General features: G+C 55.3%; 1 protein-coding gene across 3 annotated transcripts in view; it reads left to right on the forward strand.

The window, feature by feature from the left end:
* The first annotated feature begins 7,574 nt into the window (after positions 1-7,574).
* KDM5B (lysine demethylase 5B) overlaps positions 7,575-21,633 on the forward strand; it is a 34,676-nt gene continuing 20,617 nt past the window's right edge. Inside the window, exons 1-5 of one of the 3 annotated variants that reach the window (XM_036354673.1) lie at positions 7,575-7,910; positions 18,503-18,580; positions 19,584-19,706; positions 20,733-20,903; positions 21,219-21,353. In XM_036354673.1, the coding sequence (XP_036210566.1) occupies positions 7,722-7,910; positions 18,503-18,580; positions 19,584-19,706; positions 20,733-20,903; positions 21,219-21,353 (696 nt within the window). In that variant the 5' untranslated portion in view covers positions 7,575-7,721. Of the gene's footprint in view, positions 7,926-18,502; positions 18,581-19,583; positions 19,707-20,732; positions 20,904-21,218; positions 21,354-21,633 lie in introns of all 3 variants that reach the window. The other 2 variants (XM_036354674.1, XM_036354672.1) reach the window with 2 other exon arrangements.

The raw sequence follows: 21,633 nt of genomic DNA on the forward strand, positions 1-21,633 counted from the left end.
ATTTTTAAAATATGTTTTTACTGATTTCAGAGAGGAAGGCAGAGGGAGGGAGAGATAGATACATCAACGATGAGAGAGAGCCATGGTTCGGCTGCCTCCTGCACGCCCCACACTGGGAATCGAGCCCACAACCTGGGCATGTGCCCTTGACCTCCTGGTTCATAGGTCGATGCTCAACCACTGAGCCACACCGGCCGGACCCTCTTCTTCATCGTGAATTACTGCCCAAGCCAGTCTTTTCTTTTTCCTTTAAAAAAATTTTTAAATCCTCACCTGATGGTATTTTTCCTTTGATTTTTAGGGATAGTGGAAGAGAGGGAAAGACAGACAGAAACATCGATGTGAGAGAAACACATTGATTGGTTGCCTCCTGCACGTGCCCCGACCAGGGCCAGGGATCGAGCCTGCAGCTGAGGTACATGCCCTTGACCGGAAACGAACCTGGGACCCTTCGGTCCGCAGCTAACGCTCTGTCGTGAAACAAACCGGCCAGGGCCCCAGCCTGTCTTTTCACCTGCGTTGGGGACTCACAGAACGTAGCCGTGCTCCCCCCGCCACCCAGGAGGGAGGCTGCCTGTGTCGGGACCTCTGCTGACTTCTCTTTACAGCTTCCACTTTACCAACGTTTTTCCTCTCAGATGGTGAGTGCCAGCCGCACGCTCGCACGCATGGCGGCCTCTGCGGGGAGGAGGCCTGTTTATCTTAGAAAACAGATGTTCGCCAGCCCTCCCTGCCTTTCCTAACAAAAGTGAAGCTATTTCATCAAATCGCTGGACGCGAAGGGCCGCTAAGTGCTAAGCAACGTGGGTGCCTCTCTTTGCTTTTGAATCGAGGAGACCCTTGATTGCCCCCAACCCGTAATCCTATTCACAGGCCGTGATCAGAACGGGATCCTGGAACTGTGAGGGAAACCCTCCTGTCCCGAGGGTGGGCTGCTGGGACTCGGCTGGCTCGGCCTCAGAGGCCGGCGTGCGCCTTCCTCCTCTGTGGCTTCTCTCTGGAGAGAATGTTTTCCTCTGTTCCTACATGATCAGAGGAAAGCCTTGACTGTGCTTGTCACCAGCTCTTGATTCTTACGGGGCGTATTCGGGACACAAAAGAAATCGCAGTCATCTCTACGCTCCCGGGGCCTCAACATTCTCTAATCTCCCCGTTTCCATGGAACCCTGCCAGGTCAGTGTTTCAGGGGAGGTTAGCAGGCTCCTCTCCCTGGACCATTTAGCTTTAAATATATGTATATATATATATATATATATATATATATATATATATTTATTATTATTATTATTATTATTATTATTATTTTATTATTGATGTCAGAGAGGAAGGGAGAGAAAGAGAAACATCCATGATGAGAGAGAATCATGGATCGGCTGCCTCCTGCACGCCCCACACGGGGGATGGAACCCGCAACCCGGGCCTGTGCCCTGACCGGGAATTGAACCGTGACCTCCTGGTTCCTAGGTCAACGCTCAATCACTGAGCAACACCGGCCGGACCATGTGATAGGAGCTATTAAAATACTTACAGTGGTAGTAGGGCTTCACAGATGAAACTTTTCTTACCAGGACTTTTTGTCAGAGGTGATTCAGATACAAACCACTTTACATAAGAGGAATAGGCTGGCCCTGGCCGGCTTGGCTCAGTGGGTAGAGCATCGGTGTCGGCCTGCAGACTGAGGGGTCCCAGGTTTGATTCAGGTCTGGGGCACATGCCCAGGTGGTGGGCTGGATCCCCAGTAGGGGGTGTGCAGGAGGCAGTCGATCCATGATTCTCTCTCATCATGGATGTTTCTCTCCTTCTCCCTCTCTGAAATCAATAAAAATATTTTTTTTAGAAAACAGGCTGCTCTGCTCTAGAGCAGAAGAGCACGGGGAGAGTGTGTACACTGCGGAGAAGGCTCTCCTGTTACAGCTGGAGGCGCCCACACATGGCCCTGTCCCCTCTGCCCCCGTGTCCTTTACCTGGCACTCTGGGGCACCAGCATCCAGCCCTCCAACTCCCACAGGCGTCTGCAAAGAGGTGAGGATGTGGGTGCCCAGGACCCACTGTAGGCGTCTAAACAGCGGGGGGCGGGGGAGAGGGAGGGCCGGCAAAGCACCCGGAGGCTCCTCAGGCCTCCACCCTTGAACGAGGCTGCCTCTGTGATGTTACCCTTGTGTGCTGCTCCCCTGCCCAGCATCACAAGTGCACAGGACAGGGCTCCCCAGACCAGTGCCCGCTCAGGGGCTGGCACTGTGCACTGTGATGCGTCTGGAGCGGCAGCACCAGCATCTCTTCAGGGAAAAGAGATGTGAGCACTGCCGACCCTGAACCCCCTGCACCACACCCTCTGGTCCCGCAGGGGGAGGTGCCCGACTTCCACCCCCTCACCTTCTCATTCCTCACTCCTGCACTCACCCTCCTCTCCCCATCCCTCCCTGGATTCATGTTCTCTCCAAATTCTGTCCCATTTCTCTGCAACCCTCCCCGGCAAGCTCCTTGAAAGCATTGCCTTTATCAATCAGTCCCGCTTCATCTCGAGGTCCCTCTCCTCATCTTACCAACCTCTCTGCGACTTGGACGCAGTTGTCTTCTGCCTCCCCCTTCCGTGCGGTCACCTGCCACACGGCCCGTCCTCCTCAGTCTCTCCCCTGGCTCAGCCTCGGCCCAGCTGAGCCACTGCTCAGAGCTCTGCTCCTTCTCCAGGCCCTCCTTGGTGATCTGACCCAGGCTGTGGCTTTTTAAAAAAAAAAAAATTTTTACTAGAGGCCTGGCGCACAAAATGTGTGCGGGGATATGGTCCCTAGGCCTGGCCTGTAACCAGGGCCATCTTCTCCATCTGCCCACAGCCGGCCCTGCCCCCCGCTGCCACCCACCCCTGGTTCCGTTTGCCATCAGGTGATCAGTGCCTGATGGTTGGGGAAAGGGACCAGGAGGTGGTCAGTGTGCCTCATAGTGATTGGTCCAGCGGTCGTTCTGCTGTTGGGGTCAATTTGCATATTACCCTTTTATTATATAGTATTGATTTCAGAGAGGAAGGGAGAGGGAGGGAGGGAGAGAATCATTGATCGGCTGCCTCCTGCGCACTGGGGATCGAGCTTGCAACCCAGGCATGTGCCCTGACCAGGAATCAAACCCGGACCTCCTGGTTCATAGGTCAATGCTCACCCACTGAGCCCCGCTGGCCGGGCTAGAAAGGGCAAGTATTATTTTGTGAAGCTGTTCGTGCTGGAGATCACAGACAAAACAGTGTGAAGCCGCTTTGTGGAACGCGGGCGCATGTTGACAGGAGGAGGGGCCACCGGTGGATTGGGGATCGGCTTCTACGTCCCTTTCCTCAGACGTCGGCTTGGTGTTGGGGGAAGGCCAGAGGCTGTGGGATCGCCATTCGGGCCCAGCTCTGTTATGACCTGCGTCACTTTGGCTGATTAACCTTTCTGAGCCTCAGCTTCTCCATCTGAAAAATGGTGGTGATGCCCCTTCACAGGGTTGATGCGCCCGCCAGAGGACAAGTTACTCCGGCCACGGGCCCTGTCTTCCTCCTGAGAGCACAGCGTTCCCAGATGCTCCTGCCACCCCTTCCTGCCAGGAGGAGGGAATTAGCTTTAGGACGTCAGGTGTCAGACCCTGTACTCCGTGGGCTGAGGACACAACACAGTTTGGTTGAACGCTTTGTGTTTCAAATGAGCTTGGCAGATGCCTGGTGCCGCCTGAAGTCCTGATATAATTTGCGTAGGGAAGACTGACAGAATTCCAAAGCCTCCAAGCCGGGGAGCATGCTGAGAGGGGCCCTCAGCCCAGAGAAGGGGGGTAAGGGGGGGAGAGGTGGGGGCAGGAGGACCAGGGAACAGGAGTTTCCCCCTCTGCCGCTCAGCGTTCCAGGCTGGGAGTCTGGGACCCGCAAAGTGGCCCAACCTGAATAAGAGGCAACACCCAAAGCCATGGTGTGGGGTTCGGGGCCCCACCCCACCCTGGGCAGGGCCGTGGGAACCTCCCACCCACGGGTGCCTGTGGGAGGCTCCTGGGAGGCGGCCCACACCCAGGGCCAGGAAGGCCCTGGACCAGAGGTCCTCAAACCTTTTAAACAGGGGGCCAGCTCACTGGCCCTCAGACATTCCACACATGCGCACTACGGGCGGCAAAAAGACCCCGGGGCCAGATAAATGGGGCCAGATAAATGTTTTCGGCGGGACGCATGTGGCCCGAGGGGGGCCATAGTTTGAGGACCCCTGCCCTGAGCTGAGGCAGCCAGTAAGGGTCGCAGGACTGGGGAGGAGGAGGGGATAGGGTGGGGAGGGGATGAGGAGGAAGAGGAGGGGTGGGGAGGAGGAGGGGGTAGGGTGGGGAGGGGATGAGGAGGAAGAGGAGGGGTGGGGAGGAGGAGGGGGTAGGGTGGGGAGGGGACGAGGAGGAAGAGGAGGGGTGGGGAGGAGGACAGGCTTGGTGACTAGGTGCCTTCCCGGGACCCAGACCCAGCTTCCCAGGGACACAAGCTCAGAAATGAGGCCCGTGTCACGGAAGCAGCCGACCAGCCAGGGGCAAGGGGTCCCCATGGCTGGGCCGGGACAGAACCGGGGCACAGGGGCCACACACAGAAGACCAGCCCCTCAGAGAAGGGCTGGCTGGTTCCAGGGTAATGAGCGGGGCCAGGCCATGGGGTGCCCCTGACCCCCACGTGCTGACCGACGGTGCCCTCTCCCCACCTGGACGCCAGCTTCTCCTGTCCAGCCCCTGCTCCGTCCCCCGCCCCGGGACCCGCGGACGCTCCAGGCCACCCTCCTCCTCAACAAATATTTGTGGAGCTTCTATGGGGGCTGGTGCCAGGGCCGGAGCCCACTGCCCTCGCTCCGCAGCTGGGATCCGGGAGGCAGGGGCAGGACAGGGGCAGCGAGGGTGTCGGAGAGGCGGCACCCAGTCACAGGCGCCCGACGCAGGAACGAGACGTCCAGGGGACACAATAGACAAAGCAGGAGCCCAGAGGCTGCAGCGCATCGAGGGGTCGCGGGGCCTGCGGTCTCCACCCGGACGCCCGTCCGACGCAGGGCATCGCGGGCCCAGAGGGTGGCGAGGCGCCCGCACTGAACCGGAGAAGAGCGGGGACGCGCGGAGGCTGGGGAGGCCCGAGCCGGGGAGGTTGGGGAGACGGGGGGACGGGGGGAGGTCGGGGGGCCAGGGGGGAGCAGGGACCGGCCCGGGGGGAGCGGCGGGCAGAAGGGCCGCAGTCCCGGAAGGCGCAGGCCGGAGGCGCGGGCGGAAGAGCCCCGGAAAGCGGGGGAGGCGGCGTGGAAAGGGGGGCCGGGGGCGGGCACCCCACACGTGCGCTACGTGCTGAGCGAGCGCTCCTCCCCCGCCCCGGCCGCGGGGAGCAAGGCCCGCCCCCATCCTTCCCGGCCCCGCGGTGCTTGGGGGCTGGGCTGGGGGGAAGCTCGTCGCCCCCAAACCGGGGGCCTAAGCGACCGGAGGGAACGTGGAGCGCGCCCCTCGCAGGGGCCCTGGGGCGCCAGCCGGGGCGGGCGGGGGGGCTCGGGCCGGTGGGGACGGAGCGGCCGGGGCCGGACCGAGACCCCGGGGTGGGTCCGAGGCTCCCGGCTGCTCGGCGGGGCGGGGTGTCGGGAAGGGGGGCTCTTGGGGACGTGGCACCGCGACCGGGCTGGTCCGCCGAGGCCTCCGCGCTCCGGCCCCGCTTCCTCCTGGGAGCCGCCCCGGCCCCGGACCCGGCCTCGCGTCCGGAGTCCACGGATCCCCGCGCGGCGCCCGCCGTTCCCGGCGGCCGATCCGGCCTCCCGGGTGCCCCGCGGCCCCGACCAGACAATGCGGCCGGGCCCCGCCCCCGGGCCCAGCAGCCAATCGGCGCCCGCGGCCGGGCTCTTTAAAAAAAGAAGGTCCGGCGGCGGCGCCAGCTGGGGGACCCCTCCGCCATGTAAACACGCATCATAAAGGCGGAGGCGCCCGGCCTCGCGCCGCCCCCTGACGTCACGGCGGCCGCCTCACCTGGGAGCCCCGCGACTCCGGGCTGGGGCCCCCGCCGGAAACCGGGGCGCACCTGCGGCCGGGGGGTGGCGGCAGCACCGGCCACGCAGCGGGGTTGTTCCGAGGCGGGATCGGTGCGCCCAGCCAAGTGCGAGGCATCAGTCATGTGTCTGCAACTTTCCTCGGGGGGTGCCCCTGGGTCGGGGGTGCCCCTGGGTCGGGGGGTGCCAGTGTTAAGTGTGACCCCCCAGGGCAGGGACTCCACTCCGAGACCCTCAGAAGCTCCGCCCGCCCTTGACAAAGGCCACAGGATGGTTTTTCTCCCCATTTTATTAGGAAAAAGTGTCACATACTCAGCAAAGTTACAACATTTTTGCAGCAAACCCCTCCAGGCCCACCTCGGTCCCAGCAGGAACATCTGATCACTCGCCGGACGCTGGCGACTTCCTCCAGGCCATGCCCCTGCCCTGGGCTGGTCTGCAGCCCGTGGGTCCGGGAGGGCGAAGGGAGGGCTGCCTCGCCCAGGACCCCCTTGGCTCTGGGGGGCCAGGTCTTTCCGGTTGAGGAATCCTGAAGGCGGCGGCCGGGCTAGGCCTCCATGGACCCTCCGGACGAGGCCCCAGCGCGCAGGCCTTCCCAGGGGTTGGCTGCTCTCCGGGTAAAAGAGGTCTTTTCAGTGTTGTCTTGTCTTTGGAGTTTCCTCTCCCCTTTTCTGGGGCAGGACCCTACTCCCCCCCCCCCCCCCCCCCCCCAATAAAGAAGCGCCTGGCGTGTTCATGGCTCAAAACCTCTGTGCGCCGTGGCCTGCTCTGCGCGATGGGGACATAGCAGCTCCCACCCCGCAGGATGGTTGTGGAGCGCAGATAAGCGGACAGACTAACGCAGGCCGAGCTTCCTCACCCGCAGGAGCGTCCGATAAAGAGCTGTTTATTGTGCACAGACATGCGGGGTCTCCCCCGGCACCAGAGACCCCTCCAAGTCGCCACGTCCGGGGGGGGCCCACCCTGGGCCCTGCCCAGCTGACTTCTCGCCCCTCTGACCCAAGGCCTGACTCGGGGCGCGCACGCAGGCCTGCACCCCGGGCCCCCAGTCATCCTGAGGCCCCCAGGCCCCCGTGGGACCCCCGTCGCTCGCATCACTCCCTCCCGAGCCGCCTCACGCTCCTATGGCCGGTGACCCCTCCTTCCCCCGCGACACCGCCGCCCACCCGCCCTCCGCAGAGGCTGCATCCACCCCGCGCCTCGCCGTCCTCCTCCGTGAAATGGGAACAAGGGGCCCGGCCTCCGGGGGCAGCTCTTAGGAAGGTGCCAGGACAGACGGGCGACCCTCTGCTCCCTCCTCGGTGTCACCACGGGGAGCGGGCGCCTGTGCTCCCGGGGGGGGGTCCCCCGAGGGTGCACCTCCCCCGCCGCACGTAGCACCGGGCGCGACGCCCCGGGCACCAGGCGACCGCAGGGCCCCTCCTCCTCCGCCGGGATCGGCCGGTGGCAGGCAGGGCCCGGGGCGCGCAGGGAGGGGCCCGTGGAGGCGGGACCGCGGGGCCCGGCCCGGCCTCCCTGGGGGCGGCGGGGGGCGGGGCGGGACTCCTTTTCCTGCCGCGGCGCGGAGGAGCACAGCGTGGATGCGCAGCCGCGGTGCCGCCATCGGCGGAGGGGGAGGAGGAGGAGGAGGAAGGCCGAGGCCCGCGGAGGCTAAGCAGCCCGGCCGCCGTCCCCGCCCGCAGCCCGGACCCCGTCCTCGCCCCGTCCCGCGCCCCCCGAGCCGCGGCGATGGAGCCGGCCGCCGCGCCGCCCTCCTGCCCGCGCCCCGCGCCGCCGCTCGGGGGCCCCGGGCCGCTGGGCGAGTTCCTGCCGCCGCCCGAGTGCCCGGTGTTCGAGCCCAGCTGGGAGGAGTTCGCCGACCCGTTCGCCTTCATCCACAAGATCCGGCCCATCGCCGAGCAGACGGGCATCTGCAAGGTGCGGCCGCCGCCGGTGAGTGCGGGCCGGGCGCGGGCCGGGCGCGGGGGCGGCGGGCGCGGAGGCCGGCGGCGGGGAAGTGCGGGCGGCGCGGGGCGCGGGGGCGCCGGGGAGTCCCGTGCGCGCAGCAAAGTTTCAATATGGCGGCGGCCGGTCCTTTGTGTGGCGGCGGCGGCCTCACCTGGGCCGCGCTCGGCCGGCTCCGGGCACCGGGGGCGGCTCCGGCACCGGGAGTGCGGGCGGCCGGGGGACGGGCGGGGCGGCGGGGGCGGCGGCGGGCGGGACCCCCTTCGGGGACGGGCCGGTCCCTGCCCGCGGCTGGGGCGCCCCCTCGTGCCGGGGGCGGGGGCGGTGGGGGCCCTCGAAACGGTCCCCAACGGCTGCAACGTCCGCGGAGCAGAGCCCCCGCCCGAGCGGGACGCGCCCGCACCCCCACCCCGCCCGCCTCGTGGGCCGCAGGGGCCGTTGGGCCGGACGGCGGTTGGACGGCGGGGGCCATTGGGACCGGGCTTAACTGCCGCTGCGACGGCCGCCGCCGAGTCCCCCGCCCCGCCCCGCCCCTCCCGCCCCTCCCTCCGCAGGGACCGGCCCTCCGGCCTCCCCGCCCCCCGCCCGGTCCTCCCGGGGCGCCTCCGCCGTGACCTTCGCTGTTGCAGCGACTCCCTCCGGCGATCCCTGCGTTTGGGGAGCTGTTTTCAGCGGGTTCCCCACCGAGAACCCCGGATCTCAGCTGCCCCCCCATTAAAACACCGACCCCCGTGCTGTAGTTTTTCGCAAGTTTGCAGTCGGACCCGACCTGCGCGCCCAGGAAACTACCGGCCGCCGCGGTGGGGGCGGGGAGGACGGCTGGGGAGCGGGGCGCAGCCCGGGGAGGTGCGCAGGGACCCGCACGCGTCGCCGCGGGCCTGGCTCCGGCCCAGCTTCGGTCTCTCGAAAGCGCGCGGTTCCGACGCGGAGCCGCGGGTGGGGAGGGTGCTCGCTGCGCTCGGGGGGCTTCGCGGCGGCGTCGGGCAGCTAGAGCTCTCGGTCCCCGCAACGTGCAGCCCCGCGCCCGGGAGTGAGCTGCCCGCGTCGCGCTGTGGGGACGGGGCTGCTGAACCCGGGCCCGGCTCCCTGGACGCCTCTTATGGCCTTTTGCCCCCAAAGACGGTTGGGTCAGGGGCTCGGGTCCCAGCTTGGCTCCGAGGCGCATCGCGGTCCCTGCAGAGTGTGCGGCGGCGGCACGAAGGGCACCATCTTGTGTGGAGAGGGCACCCCGCAGCCAGCCCCGCACCTGGCCCTGCTCCTCGGGCCCTGGCGGGGCTCGCTGCCCCTTTGTCTGGAGCTCCGGGCCCAGGGCAGAGGCGGGGGCCGAGCTCGGGGGTGGAATCCCAGGAGGAACAGCTCCCGACGGGTAGCCCTCGGGGAGGGGGGTCTTCTGGAGATGGAAACAGTGTCTTAGAAACTTGTGCTTTCGGAAGCTCGTTGGGAACAAGTGGCTTCATCTTGTAGAAACAGTAACTCGGGAGCGGCCGTGGTTACATAACGTCTGCTGCTCGGTGAGTTTTGCTCGCTGGGTTTTTGGACAGGGGTGGCTGTTCACACGGTGTTCGTCGTTGGGGGGTCAGGGCAGGGATTATACTGCGTTTGTTTGCTTTTGTTTGGATCCTCGGTTAGTGGCAGGCAGGTAGTGGGTAGCTGCTTCCTCGTGAGGGAGGGGCCTCAACGGCCTTCCTCTTGGAAACGTGGGGGCCGTTTCACAGGAACGTGTGGAAATAGAGTAAAACACATGCGATTAAGGGAATGAGAAGTTTAGAGAGGAGAGTGGACCTTTGTTTCCAGGCCCATCAGCTGTCGGATGACCAGGCTGTGTCCTGGGCTGCTGGGTTCTTTACTCTTCAATGAACCCGACTCCTGGTTTGTTACCTTTAAAACACAAATTCCCGCCTCCTCCTTGGTGTGCTTAGGTGTCTGTTTAAGGGGACGTACATTTGCCATGTGGCTGTGTGGTGCTGGGAGAGGGTCATTAGGGACGGAGCTATCAGGCAGACCTAGTTGACTGCTCGGTAAACGCTGTTTGCATCTCCCAAGTTTGATGGGAATGTAGTTGATGCTTTAATAACTTCCTTCCTTGCCCCAAACACTTGGCCATAGGTAGGCAAGATTTCACCAATTTCTCCTTCGGAAATGTCCAAACGCCAGGGATTTAAGTCAAACCCCAGGTGGCACACGAGGCACATTTTTTTCAACTTTCACTTCCTGTGGTCATTAATTTGATCCCTTCATCACGGTAGCCAAAGTGTAAAACAAACTTTTAAGTGTTTTCACACAGTCAGCGTCTTTGCATGAGCCTATTGGTTCCACCCTTAGGAGCGGATAAGGCCTAAATCCTTTCTTTGTGTCGTAGAAGTGTTAGTGATGTGGAGCTTGCTCACTCTCATCCCAGCCTATCATTCTCCCTGATTCTCAGTTTGCTTGATTTTGTTGTTAATCCTCACTGGAGAATATTTTTTCCCCATTGATTCTTTTCCTCTTTTTTTGCGAGAGAGCGGAAAGAAGGGGGAGAGACGGCGAGAGAAAAAACATGCACATGAGAGAGACATCGATTGGTTGCCTTCCGCACACGCCTGGGTCAGGGCTGAGGATTGAGCCTGCAACCCAGAGTCAACCCGGGACCCTTCGGTCCAAGGGCCGACCCTCTATCCACTGAGCAGAACCGCGAGGGCCGGTTGACGGACTTTGGCCTAACCTTCTCTGGCTTTCTACTTTTGTGTGCGTCCGTCACAGCGTTTTTCTGTGGCTGTGATTCTTTGGCCAAGTTAAACCTTTGGCATTTGGAGAAAAGGTTTATCAATAGAAACATTCTTAAGTGAAGGAAGAACATACAATGACTTTAAAAAATAACAGGTTTATTGAGATATAATTCATATACTGTACAATTCATCAATTTTTCATGTTTTCACAGAGTCAGTACTAGAACATTTTTATCACTCCCAAAGAAACCCATACCCACTTGTGAACTTTTTTTTAATCCTCACCTGAGAATATGTATATTGACTTATTTTCATTTTTAGAGAGCGAGGAGCAGGGGGAGAGACAGACAGACAGACAGATGTTAGTATGAGAGAGAAACATGGATCGATAACCTCCTGTATGTGCCCTGACTGGGGATGGAACCTGCAACCTAGCTATCTTCCCTGACGGGGAATTGAACCCACGACCTTTTGGTGTCCGGAGAATGCCCCAGCCAACTGGATCACCCAGCCAGGCTGTAACTGAATTTTAAAATCTGAGGTGTGAGAAGCTTTAGTCAGTGGTTCTCAACCTTCCTAACGCAACCCTTTAATAAGGTGCCTCATGTTGTGTGACCCCCAATTTCATCGTTACAAATTGAACATAATTAAAGCATAGTGATTAATCACAAAAACAATATGTAATTATATATGTGTTTTCCGATAGTCTTAGGTGACCCCTGTGAAAGGGTCGTTTGACCCCCAAAGGGGTCGCGGCCCACAGGTTGAGAATCGCTGTTCTAGGGCAGTGGTCGGCAAACCGCGGCTGGCGAGCCCCATGCGGCTCTTTGGCCCCTTGAGTGTGGCTCTTCCACAAAATACCGACTTCTATACATGGGCCACAAAGTTTCAATTGCACTGTATGTTCGCGCCCGCACGTGGTATTTTGTGGGAGAGCCACACTCAAGGGGCCAAAGAGCCGCATGTGGCTCGTCAGCCGCGGTTTGCCGACCACGGTTCTAGGGCAAATGAGACCTTTCTGTGCCATAATTATAAGATGTTTAGAACAGAGATGTGGAATTTGACTTAATGCATTCACGTAAGTCCTTTTTTTAAAAAACAACAACACGCATTTAAATCTTTCCTTGTAGACCATTCCTCGTGAGGCATCATTGCCAGGCGCCCTCAGACCTGGCCAGGCCTCATCCCCTCTGTTCATCTGTTTATTTTGATCATCAGCTTTCTTCCTGGTATAAGCTGTCGTTACTTTCTCGGCCAGAGCCTTCACTTCCAGGTGTGAGTGAAACACTTTTTATTATGGAAATATTCACGCATCTGCATGAGCGTGAAAGAGAGAGTGCCCTCGGCCGCGTTCCCGGATGGGAGAGAACAAAGCACACGGCAGCACTGGGGCTGGGCGTGAACTGGTGACTGTTGAAGAGAACCCGTTGGCCTAACGGTTGTTTTCTCTGGGGTGGGTGGGATCGGGCAGTTAGGAATGGGGTTCCAGTCTCCAGGGAGTATGAGGGCTGCATTTCAGTTTTCGTCGGTGGTTTTGTTGCCTTTTTACACATTTGTTGGAACCTGTGTAGAAACGCGGCCGCCTCTTGGGACACTGCTTGGGGTGGTGGGGGGAGGGCATTCTCCATCCTGCTGTTTGTCCAGTGTCCTACCCGCCAGGTTTTATCAACCAGACAGACCTGGGAGTCAGGAGTCACCAGGAAGGAGAATGAAGCCGCTTTTGGGAAGGACTTTCAAGGAAATGGGAATTGAAAGGCCCCAATGAGTTGGACCAGGTGGTTAGGCTGTTTTCCGGGAAAATGGTGGTCTGACTTTCAGCCCGGACCCCAGCTTCTCTTCAGCAGATCTGCTGTCTGACGTGTAGGTGGCACCAACTACATAAAAGGCACGTTAAAAGCCAGGTCACGGGGAAATATTTCCTGTCGATACCCCTAAAATCCAAGTGCTCTTCCCCTCACAAGAATAACTTCATTTCTCCGATGAAAGACTAGTTAACAGTGCCAGGCAGAAGATCACATGGGAATGCTTTTTAGAACTTGTGGATTTCGTTTCACTTGGTAATCTGTTATTTCACAACAGATGTGAAACTTAAGTACTATTTTGCTGGTATAAAAAGTTTTATCAAGGGGGGAGAGAGTGGATTTTTATGTGTTTTTAAAAGTCAGTTTCTCTTATGCAGATGAAGGAGTAACTGTTTCTAAATCTAAAAAACAAATAAGTGGGTAGAATCTCGGATCTAATTCCATCGGACAAAGTTATTTTTCTCGGATTAAGTATAAGGGGATCTGACCCTGACCTAGGGCTGCTGTCCGGTTAAGGAGTTGATGGCTGCAAGGAGCTTACCCAGAGCATATTGGCTTACTGCTAGGAGAATGGGGGCAGACTTAGCAGGAGGGGCTAGTGCCAAATCCACGTCCCTCATTTTCTCCTGTAGTGAAGGGATTTTAAAAAGTGAAACTTGAGAAGTGAAAAGCCCACCCAGCCTCAAACTCGAATATACAGAATATGATTCTTCCGTTGGCTTAGGCGGAGCTTTTCTGTGCCCGGTGCTTAGGAAATTAGTGTGATAAGTTATTTCAGGTCGTGTGTGCGACATGTATTTACTGTAGTGTGTGTGTACAGGCAGGAGTTTGTATTTGGTGAGTTTTGTGTTAAGAAGTGTTTAAAATTATTTAATTGCCCCTAGTATGGGATGGCTGGGATGCTGTGGAATCCCACTTGTTGCCTGACAGGAGGATAAACAGATTGAGTTTTAAATATTCTACAGTTATTTTACTTGTGAAGTGAGGAGGAAGTAGAAGAGGCCAGGGATGGGTAAAATTCACAGGCTGGATTGTTATTCTTTACTCTCAGGCAGACTTAACAAAAAAAGCTCATTAGAACTTCTGTGTAGTCACACAAACCCCATTCTCCAGTGTTTTGCTAAATAAACCTGCTGTTATTGGGCCTCATAGCCTGGTTGCCTCGTAGGCGGACCCACATACTAGTACACTCTATTTCCAGAGGGTTTTTTGTTTGTTTTTATCTTGAATCTAGAAATTTACTTAATGCTGCTTTCTAGATGTATTAAACATCATGTTAACAGTTCTTCCCGTGGTGTGTGTGTCAAGTTCTACATCTAAGTGTTGGAGCTGAGTTGTGAACGTGCATCAGGCTGAGCTTTCTCTTCCCGCTAAGCGGCTTTCTTGAGCATTCCTGTGTGAATTCTTGCCCTCTCACCAGCTTGACCAAATCGTAATGTTCAGAGAGCTAAAGTCTAAAACTTCGAGTGCTCGGAACACTTGGTTAGAGCTTTTATTAAGCATATTCCTCTGAGGCATGCATACTCCAGACTAAAGATTAAAACATTGCCATTTTACTCTAATCTCATAACTGCAGAAACAAAGAACAAATCCCTATCAAAACCACATAATTACAAGGTCTTTAAGGCAGGATCCTCCCAATTTTCTGTGTGGTTGTATCAGCTCATCATTGGGTAATATTTAAACCAGATGGTACCGCCTCCTCTCGCCAGCTCTCACTGGGAGGGAGGGAGAGCGGGATCTTGTAGGATCTGCATTCTGGTGAGGGGATGGAGGCGAGAGATCTATAAAGAGAATTTTGGGCGCACGTATAGCCTCCAGTTTGGGAGATCCCAGGCATCCCCAGCTTGTTCTTCTGGAGCGGCTCCTAGCCAGGATCACGATACGTTTTGGACAAACGGAGAAGAGCCACCAAGCTTTCCGGGGGAGGCTGGCGTCGGGCCTGTGCAGGGTGTGGGTCGCGGGTTCTAGACCCGTTTTTCTGGGTCCCTCTGCACCTACGTGTTTTCACACTAACCTTGAGGCTGTCCAACCTTCATTTGCAAAAATACATCTTTTTCTTACGTAACAGGTCATTGCTCATCAGGATGGGGGGGGGGCAGGGTTTAGAGTTTGATTTAGATCCGAGGTAATTTGGTTTTGGAAGTTGGTTGGTTAGAGAGTAGAGGTCCCGTGGGAAGGACCCTAGGGTAGGAATAAGAGCATTTGGCTTCTGGTCTGTGTTCATCGTTGTTGCTAAGGTGTGACAGTTTTACAGGTAAGGAGACTGTGCTGAGAGAGGTCAGTGACTTGCCTGAGATGTCACAGCCGTCAAAGGACAGATTGAGGGATTCTACTCGGTGTTCTTCCAGCACCGATACCAGAAGTCACCCAGCTTCTCATCTCCCCTCCCAGCTTCCCTCTGGCCATCCAAACACAACTGCAGGGAAATCAGTTAAGATCCTAAGATGCACATATATGACATCATCATACCACTTCTTTTAATTTTTTCCTAGATTTCAATTTTTCCCCATCACCATTTATTCCCCTATACCCTCTCCAACCTCCCTCTTCCCCCCGCCATTCCCACACTGTTGTCCATGTCCATGAGTTTTGTTTTGCTCAACGTACCATGTCTTTTGTCTATTATTTGTCTATGATTTTAAAATATATATATATTTTTATTGATTTCAGAGAAAAAGGGAGAGGGAGAGAGAAATAGAAACATCAACGATGAGAGAGAATCATGGATCGGCTGCCTCTCAGACGTCCCCCACCGGGGATCGAGCCCGCAACCTGGGCATGTGTCCTTGACCAGAATTGAACCTGGGACCCTTCAGTCCACAGGCTGACGCTCTATCCACTGAGCCAAACCAGTGAGGGCTGTCTATACAATTTTATTTTATTTTTAAAAATATACTTTTAATGAGTTAGGAGAGGAAGAGAGAGGGAGAAAGATAGAAACATCAATGATGAGAGAGAATCATTGATCAGCTGCCTCCTGCACGTCCCCTATTGGGGATTGAGCCCGCAATCCAGACATATGCCCTTTACAAGAGTTGAACCCAGGACCCTTCAGTCTGCAGGCCAGTGCTCTATCCACTGAGCCAAACCAGCTAGGGCTGTCTATAAAATTTTAAATATACCTTCATTCTTTTAGTTTATCAATATGTGTGAGCTTGGGCATTGCATGTGCTGTTTATTGGTTGGCTGGCTCATTTGTGTGGAAACTCCTGGCTCATCAGTTTCACTGACCACTGGAGAGCCCCGGCAGCTGAATTTGAGGAGCTCGTCTGGTCCTGCTAAAGCTCCGCCAGCTGGGCTGCCTGGGCAGGGCGCCTTTCCAAATCTTTAATATTTAGAAATTAAAACATTTTAAGTAAGTCGTTCTGTGAAACTGGACTGATACTTTTGCCAGGCCTGTTCAATCTGTAGTCACCATTTTCACAAGTGTTCTGATCCTGTGGTCCTTGTTATTTTAATACCACGCGTGTTTGCAGATGATTGTGTTGGTATTTTCGGGATCATTTCGGTGGCAGGACTTTAGGGAACACTGGTTTGACGTGGTGTGTAAAGATGTTGGCCCTTCACAGACAGGTCAGGAATTGACTGATTTGTGAAAGGAGACAGCACATGAAAGGCTGCTTTTAAAACCTGGGTAGACAGTTTGCTGGAAGGACAGATGGGACGGGGAGTCCTTAGGGGTTCGCTGAGGGCAGTTGGTTTCCGAGTTTGGGCTGAGAACCTGGGAGGACCTTTCAGCAGATCCAAGGGAACCTCGTCTTGTCAACGAGATGCCAGTGGCCACCTTTTCTTTCTATGCTTGAACCAAGACAACTGACGCTGCAACTGATTGGCTGTGGGAGATAGGAAAACCCAGCTTATTTCTATTAAGCCAGATACAAAGAATTGGAAAATGTATGCGAAATAAAACAATGCCACTATTTTTTGCTTAATAAATGAATTTTTAAAATGTCTTCATTTCTGATGTGATAAAAATGAATAGCTGTTTCTCATACAAATTAAAGCTCTTTGAAGTCCTCAGCTTTTAAGTTTAAAAAGGGTCCTGTCCTGGCTGGTGTGGCTCGGTGGATAGAGTGTTGGCCTGCGGACTGAAGGGTCCGGGTGTGATGCTGGTGAAGCGTGCATGCCTGTGTTGTGGGCTCGATCCCCGGTGGGGTGGGGAGGGGCTGCAGGAGGCAACCTATCGATGATTCTTTCTCATTATAGACGTTTCTGTCTCTCCCTCCTCTGAAATCAGTAAAAATATATTTTTAAAAAGGGAGGGGGGTGCCCTGAGTTGTACTAATACAACTCTGAGAATGGTTGTATTAGTAAAAAGGGGAAGTTGCTTAGGCAAAGGCTTGCCTCTGGAAAGATGCCGATCTCGCTCTTCCCGGGAAGAGGCCATGTGGGACCGGGGGCGGGTGTGGTAAAGGCTTGGGCTAGTTACCCACCTGTTGCTCCATGAAGTGAGAAAGTAGAATTCTGTGTAGCCAGTAGCAGCTGGAAAGTTGAAGGAGGCCCCTTTGGCTCACTCTGTCATTTCATTAACTTTTATTAACTTCGTGAACCGCGTGGTTATTACCTCATCCCCCTCGCGCTCAGATTTCCGTTTTTCCCCGCGGCCCTCCGCGGGCAGGACCCATCCAGGCTGCCCTGTTCGTGGAGCTGTCGCGGCTCTTCAGGCTCTTCTCAGACTTCTCCTTGTTTTGGATGACCTTGTTTGGAGGAGTACTGACTGGCTGGGTATTTTGTAGGAATTTATTTGATGTTTTTCTCATGGCAAGACTGGGTATAGGAGTAGCTGAGTATTTTTAAAGGGACACCTGTCTCTTCTTGCCTCTTTCCTGTCGTCGGTGGAAGGATTTAAACATTAAAGCCGTGGGAGTGTCTGTATCGTCTTAATGAAGGGAAACCAGGCTACAGTTATCATCTGAGTAAGGAGCCGGTGTGTCTTCACTAAACAGTCTTCTCTTTGTTTACAAAGGCTTGTCACTAAGTTGTCTTGATTGGCAACTTTTTAGCAGTCAGCTTTTGATTTTCTGGTTTTCACCTTTAGCTCTAAAGCAACATTTAAATGTAACTTCCGAGGGCCCTGCCCGGGCTGGGCAGCTCAGTTGGTTTAGAGCATCGTCCTGATACCCCAAGGTTGTGAGGTCCTGCCCCAGACAGGGCACATACAAGAATCAACCAGTGGCCCTCGCCGGTTTGGCTCAGTGGATAGAGCGTCAGCCTGTGGACTCAAGGGTCCTGGGTTCGATTCCCGTCAAGGGCACATGCCTGGGTTGCGGGCACATCCCCAGTAGGGGTGTGCAGGAGGCAGCCAATCAATGGATCTCTCTCATCATTGATGTTTCTATCTCTCCCTCTCTGATATCAATAAAAAAAATTTAAAAAAAAGAACCAATGAATGCATGAATAAGTGGAACAACAAATCGATGTCTCTCCCTTTCTCTCTAAAATCAATAAAGTAAAAAAAAAAAATTAACTGTCCTAATTAGAATCTTTAGTTGCTCAGTAGCATTTATTGAACACCAGGTAACTGGTGTCTGTCTGTAGAGCCAAATGAAGCCCCATTCTTTTCTTTCTTTTTTTAAAATATATTTTATTGATTTTTTACAGAGAGGAAGGGAGAGGGAGAGGGAGTTAGAAACATCGATGAGAGAGAAACATTGATCAGCTGCCTCCTGCACACCCGCTACTGTGGGGGATGTGCCCACAACCAAGGTACATGCTCTTGACCGGAATCGAACCCGGGACCCTTGAGTCCGCAGGCCGACACTCTATCCACTGAGCCACACCGGTCAGGGCTGAAGCTCCATTCTTGAGTCCAAGCTGCTGTGATCAGGCTGATTCCCCCTCAACCTGCAGTATGTGAGACCTGGACCATTGAGTGAGGCTCAGGCAAGCTTCGCTAAAGGCATGGTGTCTTGTTTATAGCGAATACGACTGGAAAGGAAAGGAAAGAACCTAGAAGTATCCGTTGAAACCCTAGGACCCAGGGTTTTAATTGAAACGATTTTTAAAATGCCAGAATTATAGATTCTTGTAACAAAAGCCTTTGCTTCGTCCCCAGGACTGGCAGCCACCGTTTGCATGTGATGTCGACAAGCTCCACTTCACGCCCCGGATCCAGAGGCTGAACGAGTTGGAGGTACTGCCTTCACTGCCGCGCTGGTGCCTGGGTCTTGGGGGGAGGAGGGGAGCCCCTGGCAAGAGGCCCCCCCACAGGGCTAGTGGTTTTAGTGAAACTGAAATACGGCCAAATCACTGAAAATCTTGGTCAAGAAAGTGGCAACGAGGCCTTCGCAGCAAACCCATTTTCATTGAAAACACCGATTTTTGTCCCTGGTTGGCCGATTCTTTCATTGAATCCACATTTGGTGGCAGCCCCTCGAATTTGGGTTTTGAAAGGAATGTCCTTTGAGGACCGTCTAAAGGGAGAGACCTTCAGCTCTGGCTTCCTTCCAAATGCATGTCTCACCCCAGTTTGCTAGCACTTTGTTTCCCGAGGAGTGAGCAGGGGCTCTAGAGAGGAGCAGTGTGTCTCAGGCCATCTGCTGAGACCCTAACTGCCGGGCGTGCAGGGCTTGGGGTGGGTAACGGAGGAGGCAGGGTGTTCACCGTCATGGTTTGCTGATCTGGTTTTTGTTTTGAACCAAACCATATTTTGTTTTTCTCTACTAAGCAAACATTCTTCACTTAATGGGAACGGGCATCCACGGGATTCTGTGGGTCCTGGTGGTGGTAGTACTCGATGTGCATTTTTGAGTTGAACTCGGAAGGCAGGAGATAGGCATAGCCCTGAGGTCTGGGGAGGTGTTGGGAAGGTCTCTTAAAGTGCCTGCATGATGAAGAGGATGGAGGGGAGCATATGGAAGCTTATTGTCGTAACAACACTGCTTCCAGTGCCCTTGCAGGAAGCACTTTCAGAGCCTGCGGTGCTGGGGGAGGCCTTACTGGGTGCTTCCCTTTTGCTGGCACACGGTAGGAGTGGGATTAAATTTTTGTTGAGTTAATATTTAATTATTTAACCAGTTTTATTTTGTATCTTTTTGACAGTTTCCCTATTGAATTCAAAAGTATTCTTGCACTTAAATATTGTAAGAATGAAAAGACCTTAACATAAGATTGAAACACAATTCTTTGTCGTTTAGGCTCAAACCCGTGTGAAACTGAATTTCCTGGACCAGATTGCAAAGTACTGGGAGCTGCAGGGAAGTACTCTGAAGATCCCGCACGTGGAGAGGAAGATCCTGGACTTGTTTCAGCTCAACAAGGTAAAGGCGGACGAGTGTCTCCCATGGAGTCCTCGTCCTGACAGGAGGACGGGGTCTTTGCCTTGAGGCACAAACTTATGGTTAAAATGTGTCAAATGAAATTCTTCATTCAGCTGAGTTGATTTGGCTCTTACTTGGCAGATCTTTAAAGCCTTATCTTGTGAAATATTTTGCTGCCACCCGTGTTTTTGTTTGTTTGTTTGTTTGTTTTTAAATTTAATTGGTTTCAGAGAGGAAGGGAGAGGGAGAGAGAGAGAAACATCAATGATGAGAGAGAATTGTCAATTGGCTGCCTCCTGCTTGCCCCCACTGGGGATTGAGCCCGTACCTCAGGCATGTGCCCTGACCGGAATCGAACCCGGGACCCTTCAATCCACAGGGGTCAGCGCACATCATAGCGAGGGGTTGAACCCCCGCCCAAGGGGACAATTTGCATGTTAGGCTTTTATTAAATAGGAAGGAGAACTGAGCTCAGAGAACATTGACCGAGCTAAAAAGTCCGAGTCATTTAATATCTTAACTTCAGGTTCCAGTCTTAAGTCTACGTTTTTCCTACAAAAACGCTGCCTTCCTCCTACTTCGTAGCTTGTGGAGATTTAAAGGGTCACTGAGTCGGCCCCTTTCTTTAGAGAGAGAGTTCATTGTGAATCTAGTGCTTCACCCCAGAAAGTCTTCACTGCTCTGGGGAAGTAGCTTTTGGGGTGCAGAGCGATTATGGAATATGCTGTCAAAAGCGATGTTTTAATTTTCTAGCTTAAAAATCACAGCGCAGCCCTGGCCGGTGGCTCGGTTGGTTGGAGCATCATCCCTACGCCTACAGTTTGCGAGTTGGGTTCCGTCAGGGCATGTACTTAGGTTGGGAGTTGGGAAGGATTCTTTAAGGAAGTCGTGTGTGTTTCCTTTTGGCTCAGGAAGCGTGTCTTTAGAAGATCCCCACGGCCCAGAGCGTTGTGCTTTGGAGTCACAGGTCGGCACGAGGGAATTAGAAGGGGGTGTTCTGATTTCTCTTGCTGTTTCATTGAACAGTTAGTTGCAGAAGAAGGTGGATTTGCAGTTGTTTGCAAGGATAGAAAATGGACCAAAATTGCCACCAAGATGGGGTTTGCTCCTGGCAAAGCCGTGGGCTCCCACATCAGAGGGCATTACGAGCGAATCCTCCACCCCTACAGCCTGTTCTTGTCGGGAGACAGTTTGAGGGTGAGTATCGGGGGGCCAGACTCTGTCGTATTTCACTGTGATCCGCACATTGTCTCCACGGGGATGAAAAGGCCTCGATTATGTGTGGAAGGCACGGCTTGTAAGACTTTGTTGTGTGTGTGTCTGTGTGTCTGTGTCTCTGTGTGTCTGTGTGTCTCTGTGTATGAGGCTGGCAAGTGTGGACTTTGTGTTTATTTAGATTTTAAAAAATTGCAGGCCTGTTATGTATGTAATAAGTAATTGCTAAAGACCTTTAAAATTCCAGTGAAATTATCTAAGATTTAGAAAGGAGGCGATTCTTGTGTTTCATTCTAGTGTCTGCAGAAGCCAAACCTGGCCACAGACACGAAGGACAAGGAGTACAAGCCCCATGACATTCCCCAGAGGCAGTCTGTGCAGCCCGCGGAAACCTGCCCCCCAGCACGGCGAGCGAAGCGCATGCGGGCAGAGGTGAGAGCCTGTGCGCGTCCGTCTGACCGGGTTCCGTCTGCCCCACTCAGGCTCTCGCAGTCCAGCCTCCTTAGTCGTGCAGAGGTGCCGGCTGTGCTCTCGCTTCTGTATGTGGGGGAACTGTGCTGCTGGAGGGTGAGGGATCCCAGAACCTGCTCCGGCTGATGCTGCCTGGACGGGCGGCTGCTTGTTAACAGTCCTGGGCAGATGGCGTCCACACGAGGGCCCTGGGCTCCGTCGCCTCGGGAGGAGCGAGGGGAGGCGAAGCTGGAAAGAACTT

Source organism: Myotis myotis, unplaced genomic scaffold, assembly GCF_014108235.1.
Source record: "Myotis myotis isolate mMyoMyo1 unplaced genomic scaffold, mMyoMyo1.p scaffold_m19_p_21, whole genome shotgun sequence".
Lineage (NCBI taxonomy): Eukaryota > Metazoa > Chordata > Mammalia > Chiroptera > Vespertilionidae > Myotis > Myotis myotis.